A 12,499-nucleotide genomic window follows, 5' to 3' on the forward strand; every position below is an offset into this window, starting at 1 on the left:
TAAAAATGGACGCATTTATGCACATCCTTTTTTATTGGTCATGATCCAAAAATCTTTATTTAATAGGCACTTTAGAAAAACCGTTTTTTAAGGCATAATTTGATGAAAATCGCTAAATATTTATTTCTTATACAAAACTCCCCTACCCAATGAAGAAATTAAGATATAGAATATCAACTTCTGTCAATGGTATTAAAAAAACACCCTGTTTATTAAAATAGAAGCATTTCTAAGTTAGGGTCGGTCCATCCGTCCCTATGAATGTAACAGTTAGCTTTTATCGTTTATTCTAGCATGTTAGGAAAATCCTATCATTAATTTTATATTTAGGAAAATATTATCCACCTTATTGCACTGGATGGATTTATGTTACAAATCCTAAAACAGCTGGCCGGTAAGCTTTATCCTTATATAATAGTAACAGGATGTATGTCTGAAGCTCAATTTTAATTTAAATTTAGTCTTTTAGTTTGAGGTAAAATTGTTGCTTACAGAACAGTTTTATATAATTTCCTTTATATTAATGCAATAAAAAACATTACTCTGGAAATAATTTTATTTCCAAAATTTTTTTGCATTGTAAAGTTTAGCATAGTACAAAAAAGCTTAATGCCGCAATAACACTTAAAAATTGGCTGTAAAGGGTTAAATAAGATGGATGTAAATCAATGTATTATGCAATACAACAAATTTATTTTAGTCACATACACAAATATAATATAAAATAAGATTATTCAAACTTATTTTTAAAATTATTTTTAAAAAGTATGCATCTTTTATGTGTATTGTTTTCATTCTTTTCATTTTAATTAACCCATTAGTGACGAACCGAGTATTAAAACCTGGTTCCGAAAAATGGAAAAAAAAGCCGGTTCCCAGTCTTCAAATTTCATCATCCTTTTGTGAGCCTCCCCTTTATTCCGTTCTTTATCTATTGTTCCTGGAGAGAAGTCTCAGATATGGATCTATGATATGGATAATATGTATCAATCGCGAAAAAAAAGGTGCTTTAGAAAAACATTAATAACTTTTTTGTTTTTATAGTTAAGTTGCTGATTTTTTTGTGAAATCTAATGTTTATTGACAAGTACATCTATTTGTGAATTCGTTTTATTCAAATTATTATTTTTTATATGATTTTTTTATCCTTTTTTTACGCCCTATTAGGACCCGGTTTGGCATGGCCATAAATACCCGACAGTTTTAAAACCCGGCTCAGTTTTGGTTTTATTACCCGGTTTTAACTTTTCAACCATTAAATATTTTTTTATGATTTATTATTCTTAAATCTATGATATGGATAATATGGATCAACCGCGAAAAAAAAGGTGCTTTAGAAAAACGTTAATAACTTTTTTGTTTTTATAGTTAAGTTGCTGATTTTTTTTGTGAAATCGAATGTTTATTGACAAGTACATCTATTTGTGAATTCGTTTTATTCAAATTATTATTTTTTATATGATTTTTTTATCCTTTTTTTACGCCCTATTAGGACCCGGTTTGGCATAACCAAAAATACCTGACAGTTTTAAAACCCGGCTCAGTTTTAGTTTTATTACCCGGTTTTAACTTTTCAACCATTAAATATTTTTTTATGATTTATTATTCTTGAGCCACCCTAGTAATCTCTATATGTATCCTCCAATAGTTTTATGCTTTTTTTCTGATATGTATCATCCAATTTTTATATGTTCTTTTTTTTGTGTATGTCAGGTTTTAAAACTTTGACAAACGGGCTTTTTTACCCGGTTACGGCGGCCGAAACCACCCAAAACACTAAATTTGAAATAAATCGCTTCGTATCCCTAGTAGTTTTTAAATCTGACAAGTAGTGACAAAACCTTGTCTAATCTGAGTATTGACAGGTTTTCCTCAGGTTTTAATCTGCCCGCCCCTCATCAATAAACTCTGACATTTGATTACATTTCGTCAGATTGTAATGTGACGAAACCTGTGTTTTTGCGCAAAAAGGTACTAAAACTCAGATTACTCAGGATTTGCCGCCAAATTTTTAATCTGTCAGGGGGGATTTCAGATTATAATCTGACGAATCTGACTCAATGTGAGCAAAGTTCAGGTGATTAAGATCGTAATCTGTGATTAAATTGACCCTCAAAATTTGCCCAGTTAATCCCTTATCTGACATTTGATGACAAACAGTCATACTCTAACCTGACATTTGATGACAAACAGTCATACTCTAATCTGACAATTGATGACAAACAGTCATACTCTAACCTGAATTTTGATGACAAACAGTCATACTCTAATCTGTCAATTGATGACAAACAGTCATACTCTAACCTGACTTTTGATGACAAACAATCATATTCTAATCTGGCATTTGATGACAAATGGTCATACTCCTAACTGACTTTTAGTGACAAACAGTCATACTCTAATCTGACATATGATGACAAACAGTCATACTCTAATCTGACATTTGCAGACAAACAGTCATACTCTAATCTGACATTTGATGACAAACAGTCATACTCTAATCTGACATTTGATGGCAAACAGTCATACTCTAATCTGACATTTGATGGCAAACAGTCATACTCTTATCTGACATTTGATGACAAACAGTCATACTCTAATCTGACATTTGATGACAAACAGTCATACTCTAATCTGACTTTTATTGACAAAAAGTCATACTCTAATCTGACATTTGATGACAAACAGTCATACTCCTAACTGACTTTTAGTGACAAACAGTCATACTCTAATCTGACATTTGTAGCTCTATAGATTACATGAGGTTGTGTAGTTTTCAATTACGGATCGTATCAAAGTTCTAAAAATTGTTCATCTCACTTTGGGCGTTCAAAAATTACATTTTTCATTTTTTTGTCGAAATAACTGGGTATTTAGGAAAATGCGGCTTTTAATGCCAGCAGAAAACCACCCAAAATGAGTTTAAATACCCGTTGTGCATTTATGGCCATGCTGAACTGGTTTTTTTTTGCAACTTTCCTGTGCACGCCACTAGAGCAAATTAAAGAAATTGGAATTCCGTTTTGACCATTATAAAGCTTCCCTGAAATTTTCAGCTCAATCGGCCCATAAAAGTGGCGCTCGGCACTAATGGGTTAAATAAGATTTATTTAACTATATTGGAAATAAGTCACTTTGTGAAAACACTATTTCTGAAATGTAAATAATTCAAGATTTCTTATTGGTTTATTCTTAGCATTATGTGTTTTATTGTATAATGTTAGATTTTTAAAAGCAAAGCTTTTCTATAATTTGGGTTGGTCCGTCCGTACGTCACAGACAGTTAGATCTTTTCGTTACTTTAAACAGGTTAGAATTGTCCTATCGATTCAAAACTTTGGTGATTTCTGTAATAGCTAGGTACGATTTAGAAATCGTAGCAACTCTCTAATTGTTACCAGAATGTCTGTACATCCATTTTAAACATAATGATTTTTAACTTTTTTTTTAAATTACAATTTTTTACATTATCCGAATGCTCTGATTTTTGGAATACTGATTCCTAAAACAACAAAGTACAGTGTTATGAACAAAGTCTATATTTACATAATTTCGACATAAACAAAGCAATTGACAAAAAAGTAAAAAAATACTTTTGCTACTTCCCCTCAGAGTGCCTAGTGACCACAGACACTCCCCTTCTTTTTATTCTTCATTTATTAGTCACTTTGAAGGAAATTAAATAAGGTTTCAAACAGTAAATTTTCATTTTATATTAAATTCGTATAAATTTATTTAAGGCTGGCTGAACAAGCAACAAAGAGTAAATTCTTTTGGGTAGATGATGCTTGGGTCACAGGAATTCTAGGTAACTCTATTTAGTTATATAGTATGTATATAAATTCTTGTGGGTTGATGATGCTTGGGTCACAGGAATTCTAGGTAACTCTATTTAGTTATATATTATGTACGTAAATTCTTGTGGGTTGATGATGCTTGGGTCACAGGAATTCTAGGTAACTCTATTTAGTTATACTAGCGGCTTCGCCCCTAGCCTCTAGGGGCTTTATTTCTGAAGGTTCAGGGGAGAATTTAAAAATTTTTGTTTACATATTTTTAGATATTTTTTGTATTTTATAACATTTTATTACTCTTTATATCATTTTATAACTCTTTATAACATTTTAGAACTCTTTATAACTTTTTATATTGATTTATATTATTTAAAACCTTTGAAATTTTCTGTCTTTTATTGTTTTTTAAAATTTCTTTGCCATTAGTCTTTTTTGGGCTTCGCCCCAACAGGAGAAGGAAGTTTTCACAATCTTTTTGAATTTGATAAAACAAAGTTTAAAAGAAGAAAAGAAATTTAAAAAGAAGAAAAATAATTGAAAATATAAAGAAAATATAAAAAAGTATAAAAAAATATAAAAAAATATAAAAATTAATAAAAATATATAAAAACATAAAAAACATTAAAATTAGAAAAAAATATGAAAATTTTTTTTTGGGGGGGGGAAATTTTCATTTTCGGGGGGGTTGGGGGTGTCCCACCCCCCAAGAAAATAGCTTAAAACCACCACAGGACCAATAGGTATATACCCTGAAGAGTAGAATCCAATCGGTTCAGTGGTCACCGAGATCTTAAGGGACAGACAGACAGACAGACGGACAGACGGACAGACGGACAGACGGACAGACATCAAGCTACTTTGTATTATAGATAGTATGTATATAAATTCTTGTGGGTTGATGATGCTTGGGTCACAGGAATTCTAGGTAACTCTATTGAGTTATATGGTATGTATATAAATTCTTGTGGGTAAATGATGCTTGGGTCACATGAATTCTAGGTAACTCTATTTAGTTATGTAATTTAAATTCTTGTGAGTAGATGATGCGTGGGTCACAGGAATTCTAGGTAACTCTATTTAGTTATGTAATTTAAATTCTTGTGGGTAGATGATGCTTGGGTCACAGGAATTCTAGGTAACTCTATTCAGTTATATAGTATGTTGTATATAAATTCTTGTAGGTTGATGATTCTTGGGTCACAGGAATTCTAGGTAACTCTATTTAGTTATATAGTATGTATGTAAATTCTTGTGGGTAGATGATGTTTGGGTCACAGGATTTCTAGGTAACTCTATTTAGTTATATAGTATGTATATTAATTCTTGTGGGTAGATGATGCTTGGGTCACAGGAATTCTAGGTAACTCTATTTAGTTATATAGTAAGTATATAAACTCTTGTGGGTTGATGATGCTTGGGTCACAGGAATTCAAGGTAACTCTATGACCAATATATTTGTCTAGAGACTTCTGGGGGCACTTGATGAAGGGGAGGGGGGTGGAGGATTTAGTGGATCCTCAAGCAAAATAGTTATAATTATGGATCCCTGGACCTATAGCTTCATTGAAAAGGAGAACCATATCAGTCAAGCGGATAGAGATTTCTCATATAACAAAAACAAAACACAGACAAACAAACTGTTACTTTTATATATTGATTAACCTACCTAATAATCTAAATGTATGCTTGAAGATACAAAAAATATTCCGAATATATGACGTGTGATCATTTTCTTGGAAAAATGCATATCTTTGATAAGTTTCAACAAAATTGTATCTTAACTTGTACCTTAATTCTTATATTTTTTTAAATCGAAGTTTTTCTATATTCAGAGTCAGTCCGTCTGCATGTCCGTACGTCACGGACAGTTAGCTCCTTTTGTAAATTTAAATAGGTTAGAGTTATCCTATCGATTCCAAACTTTGCATGGTTATTCCTGTAGTAGTTAGGAACGAGGTAGAAAGTGTATCAACTCTATAATCATTACCAGAATGTCAGTTCATTCATTTTAAACATGTTGATTCTTAACTTTTTCATGTAAGTATGTCCTTCAACTATATCCTGTATTAAAGCACTTCTTCAACAAATTTACTTACAATTTTGTTTCGTCTTTAATGCATTTATATTCACTTATGACACTCTACAATAGTTAATGTTCATTTATCCTTCTATTTCAGAGCTTCGCTTTTATGGATATTGTCATCTTTGTTGTATTTTAATTGCATCAAACAATAGTTTTTCAGTGAAAGCCCTCGGATTCAAGCACACCAACATGATGGAATGGTTTGTGATGGACTCAGAAAGATTGGTCCTATTTAAATCTGCTCAGAACCCTGATATCTACCACAGAGACTATATAGCTGCTCCTAATGTAGGTGAAAGAGAGGTAAGGCATTTATTTTTCCCTGTATTGCTTATGGACCACAACCCAAAGCCCGCAGTGGGGGGGGGGGAGGGGGTTGGGGGGGGGGGGGGATTCAGTTAATAATCAATAGGTATCTAAAGCAATTTTAGATAAAACATTTTTAATACTATTGTTTTTAAATTAAATTTTGAATGGTTAAGTCAAAACTTTTAAAACATACCTTATTTACATTTCGGCAGACAATAACTAATACAATTATGTTATATTCAGATGGCAGAATATCTGGAACTCCATGCCAGGTGGTGCTATATAAATCAGGTAAATAAAAGGGTTCGTTTGTTATTTTAGCATTTTTAGTAGGTTAGGTTAGGTTACATTGGATACCAATTAGCCCTATAGGATTATGATGCCTCAGGCAAAGGGACGTCAGATTTAATTATTTATTTTTAATCTTATGATGATGTAGTTGAATAATATATATCTTTTACAACTTCGGAAATTAGGGAACAAATGGAAATTAATTTTCAGTTGATCTACATCCTTGTTTAATTATTAAATATTTTTAGTGCGACAGCAATATCTACAAAACCAAACTTGGACAACAAACCAAAAAAGAAAAATACAATGATGAACTTTTAGAACGTTTTATCCTGCATAATAATAAATATAAGAGTCCATAACAGCGGGCTCCTTTCTTGTTGGTTAAGACAGCCCGATCAAATGATAATAAACCTAAATGTGAAAGAATAAAATTGAGTTAGTATTTTCTTTATAACGAAGCTATTTATTAATTCGAAATGTCCCGACATCCACCAGCTGTTTATTCAGTGTCATTCAGCTGTTATTCAATTTTTGGCAAAGATTTCCTTGTAATTTGCATGTGCCGACTGTCTGTCGGTCATAATACATAAAACATAAGTATATTTTCATTTGTAAAGGTTTCATGAATTTAAATTTATTTTTCTGCTGTCTGTCTTTCTTTTTCAAATTTAAATATCTGCTCTCTATCCCACTTTGTCCGTTTGTCAATCCATGAATTTTTTGTGCTTCGCTTCTTATGGATAAGGTTACCCTTGTTAAATATTTAAGTCAGAATAATATGATAAATCATAATTTTTATAAAAATTTTACGGATTTACCATTAAAAGTTTAGAAGCAAGGGATTTGGTAATCGAAGAAGATATAATGATATTTTTTATAAAATCAAATTATCAAAAGATAAAATTACAAATGTTGTATTTTATTGCATTCAACTGAAATCACCGAGTCCTGGTTATTTTTACTCTTCAGGTTACATATCCCTAACCCCTGCTTACATTATTAGACTTTTTTAATTTGTGTAATTGTTTAATTCCATGTAACTTTTTGATATTATACATCGTTTGATATTCAAGTTTTAATATTAGTATATTATCATAAAGAAATTATTAATTTTGTGCCATAGAATAATATGATTAGAGGGGGAGAAAGCATTTAAAAATTTAACCTAAGATATTTGAAAAGCTGATTTCAAATTAATTATATTTTGAATTTAATTTTGAATTTGATTGTTGCCCTTTCCACTGTGATATTAAATAGAATTTTAAAAAAACTTTTTTCCAATATTGGTTAGAATCCGTTTTATATCCTCTGGATTAGAACCAGCTCCGAGCCAAACTGAAAAATCCTGTATTGCATCGTATCATAAATATTTTGTCATGAAAAACAATATGAAAAGTTACAGAACAAATGCCTGTTTTATTGGCCCCGGCCTTTGACCCCTCGTCGTCAATCAAACAGAAATTTACACCATATGTTCTTATTGTAATATCCGCGGAAAGCTGTCTATAATACGATATATAAATAAAATAGTTATAACATTTTATACACATATTTTTTTAAGACTTTTTTTCTCGTTTTTTTCCATGCATCATTTCAAGGGTTGAAATAAACTGGGAAAGCGGAAAGTGTGTACTGTAATGTCATATATAAAAATACGTCTGATATCCATCTCTTTTTTTAGGGGGTTTCCTTTCCCACTTTCCACTTTCCCAATATAATTTATTTGGATCATGGAAAGAAAAGGAAGTTGTGGGTTTCGTCGTATTTTCACAGAAGCTTTTCTCCTATTTCTAGCCCCTGCGGGAGGCTCTAGCCCTTTGTTGTATATTTTCTAACCCTGCGGGGCAATCATTTACATTCACTTAACCTAACCTAACCTAAAATAACCTTTCTAAAGCTACTGTGAAAATACGATGAAACCCTCTACTTTGTTTTCTTTCCATGATCGATTTCATTTTTTGGGTTATTAGTTAATTGTAGAAATTGTTTTTCAAACTTTTCAAACTAGTCATTCTTTTTGTAACTGTTTACAGAATACACATACAGAAATCTTGGGTATAGTCCCTTTCGTGACATCGCTTCTTATGGGGCGATTTGTCGTATTTTTCACAGTAGATTTTCTCCTATTTCTAGCCCCTGCGGGAGGCTCTAACCCTGCGGGGCCAATTACCTAACCCTGTGGGGCAATCACCTAACCCAATATAACCTAACCTAACCTAAAATAACCTATAGAAAGCCATTTTAAAAATACAACAAATAGCCCCATAAGAAGCGATGTCACGAAAAGGACTATTCCCGAAATCTTAAATTATTAAAGAATATTAAAGAGTAAAGTTTTTAACAGTTAGGGAGTTGAATCCATTTTTATAGAAGCAGAAATATAATCTATGATTTTGACCCTCTAAAAAACGTAATCTACCATTCCACTTTCCCCTCTCTTGGTTGTGATATCATCAATGCCGATACAATTTTTGAAATGTACCATTCCACTTTCAATAGAGGCGAAACTGGAATGGTACATTTATTTACTAAGTATATTTGCGATAACTTTTATTTAATGAAATCTTCCAATTTTTAACCTGTACAAAACGGCCTGCTTAATTGCTTCAAGATCCATGTCAGATCTATATAGGAAATAAATGTCTATAAAAGAGCTCAAGTTTTCCAAGGACTATTCGTTGAAAACTCATAGTGCTCCAATAATCCATAATAAACTCTCATTGCCCAGAACGATAAGACCCATTATTTTACTTTATTAAAAACAAATTCATTTTTTCATTTCATGTTGCTATTTACATTATAATGAAGTATTTAATTTCTAATCATAAAAAAGAAAATTTAAATTTATGATATAATAAATCTAAGAAAACTCTGTTTTAAAAGAATTCGACTGTGGCGACACTTTGTGTGTTCAAATATTGAACTAAAATTGTAATCATATAATAAATACTTTGGTGATGGCAATGTAAAGAAAAAAATATGATTTAAAAGATCTTTTTAAGATCATTTAAATTATTAAATATTTACTTCCGTTTAAATAGTAATGCCGGGTGAGGAAAATAGATTTATTGAGAAATATATATGCATATAGAAAACTAGCCAATAGGGAGATAGTTATATCGAGCCAACTCTAGTGTTTACATATCAGCGTATTCATAAACATTGATTTCCTTATTTAAATCGACATAATAGTAATGTTATATTCTAGTTATTATTTTCATTTTACATAAAAAATTTTAAATTATAAATAGTATTTTATACATTACTACAATTAACATAATTTTAAAATTGTATGTATGATTTCAATTATGTCGATGTTAAAAGTGTAAACCACCATTCCAGTTTATCCTCTCTTGAAAGTGGAATGGTACATTTTAAAAATTGTTTCGGCATTGATGATATCATCACCAAGAGAGGCAAAATTGGAATGGTAGATTACAAAATTCATATCGGCGTTGATAATATCATCACCAAGAGAGGGGAAAGTGAAATGGTTGATTACATTTTTAGAGGGTCAAAATCGTAATTATAAATTATATTTCTGCTTCTATGAAAATGGATTCAACTCCCTAACTGTTAAAAAGTAGAAGAATCACTTGAAATATAACACGGTTTAGGATTAAAGTACAACAATTAAGACAAACATTACAAGGATGACAACATCCATAAGTAGAGATACAGATAAATATAAAACTATGTATTAAAACAAGGATGACAACATCCATAAGTATAGAAACAGATAAATATAAAACTATGTATTAAAACAAGGGTGACAACATCCATAAGTAGCAAAACAGATATAAATAAAACTATAGCTGTTTATTACACTAGTCCCCAAAGTTTTTATCGTTTTCCTATTCGTTGGCCTAACAACTTTGGGGACTTTTAATAAATTTCGATTGTTTTCTTCATTAAGTTGTGTATTAAGAAATTTCACCCAATAATTGTTATTGTCCGAAAAGGGAATTTGTGTATCATAATTGTGAAATTAAATATTAGATGTGTACCATGGCAAACTAGAGATGTTAGAATTAAATCATACTGCTGTTATGTCAGGTGTGTTACATTAAAAAGTAAAGGGAATGAATATCTTATCAATTACATTTACCATGCGGCTTACTAGAGGACATAACTGCTCTAAATGTTAAATACAGTGTGTTATTTGTATGAGAACTTTTTTGAAATCAATTTTACCCCACTTATAGTTATCAGAATTTAATGATTAATGGCTCATTTCTTCGTTTTTAATGCAATTAATAGAACAACAAAAAAATATTTCAGTTTTTATTTAAAAAGTACAGTAAAATCTAAAATGGGTTTAGCGCATTTTTCTTATGCTTTTTGCAAGAATGGCTGCTAAACACTTCAAAGTTGAGATATAGAGCTAAAAATGTATACAGATACCATTAGGGACATGTACAAGAACATATCAAAGTTTGAAGGTCATATATAAACTAGGTAGGGAGTACTGGCCCCCCAGAGTCGACTAAAGAAAATCCATTTTTTTTGTTGCAAAGGGTAAAAGATTTAGGCATAAGAAAAATGCGCTAAAACCATTTTTAGATGTTTACACCTAAGTTTTGAATTTTAGATTTTACTGTACTTTTTAAATAAAAACTGAAATATTTTTTTGGTGTTCTATTAATTGCAGTAAAAAACAAAGAAAATAAGCCATTAATCATTAAATTCTAATAACTATAAGTGGGGTAAAATTGCTTTCAAAAAAGTTCTCATACAAAAAAAACACACTGTAGAAACATAGCTTATAGCAATTTATTCTCTTTTGAAAATTAAATATGTTGAACTCTTGCGACAAATCCCCTGTTATCCACGATTAATACTGCTCTTTCTAATCTGCTCTTGGTAATAGCGTTCAAACTGTTACGCCAAAGTTTCATTTGCAAATAAATGTAAATACTATCATAGCACATTCAAAGAGGGGACATTGGGCTGTTTATTACACTAGTCCCCAAAGTCTTGAATTAACGTTTTCTTATTCGTTTGCTTAACAACCTCGGTAGATTTGTATTTAATTTTGATTGGTTGGTTCATTTAGTTGAGTCCCAAAACGTTTCAACCACAAATTGTAGTCTACTGAACGGGTAATTTTGTCTATCAAATTTAGGGATGTATAGCAATTTATCGGCCATTGTCTTATCCATTTAGATCCCTGTCCACACAGCAATACTGAGATCTCACTGTACGCTTGCCCGAGTTGATTCTCCGGCCCTGACATTGAAGCTTCTTATAAGTCAAATGTTTTTTTCGGGGTAAATTGCTAATAGAAAACTGTTCTCCCCTATATATCTCGAAAAATGCTGGTTAAAACTCGTTGCACTTTTGAGGAAAGCTTTTTATATGTATTAGTTTGGTTCTAGGTTTTTTTCTCTCCTCTTAAAGGCTAGGGACAGGGCTACTAGTATATATACACTCCATTAAGATATTTAGTTTAATTTTATGCTTTTTTCCCCACGAACATCCAACATTAACCCCACCCCTCCCGTCCCCCATACCTAATTCCTCCTTGCTAAACATATTTCAATATTTTTGTTTCTTTGTTAAAACACTCTGTAATTTTTTTCTCTGTAATTTCAAAATTTGGTCTCAAATATTTTTTTTATTAAGAGCAGTATATTGTGTCTTTTCAAGCTGTTTGCTACATAATAAGTAAATATTTTTTTGTTAAAAAAATAAAAAATGATGGAAACTGTTACAAATATAGGTGAAAATAAAAGTAATTTAAGTGATATCAATGGGACGAGTTGTGAAAATGATCAAGGTATTAATTTCATTTCATACAGAAGATGTTCTTTAATTAATACTAATCTGTAAGTTTGGGGATGGGGAATGTTGCATGATTTTCTTGCAGCTATTAAAATAGATGGCTGATACTTTCCTATAATCATAGGTAAAACAAGAATAAAATCTTGTTGTTTTTAGTAGTGAAGCTACTCTATAATTCGAAATGTCTGTCCGTCTGTCCGTCCGTCTTAGACAAAGTGGGGAAAACTTGATTTTC

At 31.0% G+C, this 12,499-nt stretch overlaps 1 protein-coding gene across 2 annotated transcripts in view; it reads left to right on the plus strand.

Annotated features, from left to right (window-relative positions):
• LOC145304024 (uncharacterized) overlaps positions 1-6,911 on the plus strand; it is a 29,130-nt gene extending 22,219 nt beyond the window's left edge. For both annotated transcript variants that reach the window (XM_080145779.1, XM_080145778.1), the window contains 5 exons: positions 331-394; positions 3,741-3,808; positions 6,038-6,180; positions 6,430-6,477; positions 6,726-6,911. In XM_080145779.1, coding sequence (XP_080001905.1) covers positions 331-394; positions 3,741-3,808; positions 6,038-6,180; positions 6,430-6,477; positions 6,726-6,839 — 437 coding nt within the window. In that variant the 3' untranslated portion in view covers positions 6,840-6,911. The remainder of the gene's footprint in view (positions 1-330; positions 395-3,740; positions 3,809-6,037; positions 6,181-6,429; positions 6,478-6,725) is intronic.
• The last annotated feature ends 5,588 nt before the right edge of the window (positions 6,912-12,499 follow it).

Source organism: Acartia tonsa, chromosome 13, assembly GCF_053477335.1.
Source record: "Acartia tonsa isolate MP-2025a chromosome 13, ASM5347733v1, whole genome shotgun sequence".
NCBI classification, from domain to species: Eukaryota; Metazoa; Arthropoda; class Copepoda; order Calanoida; family Acartiidae; genus Acartia; species Acartia tonsa.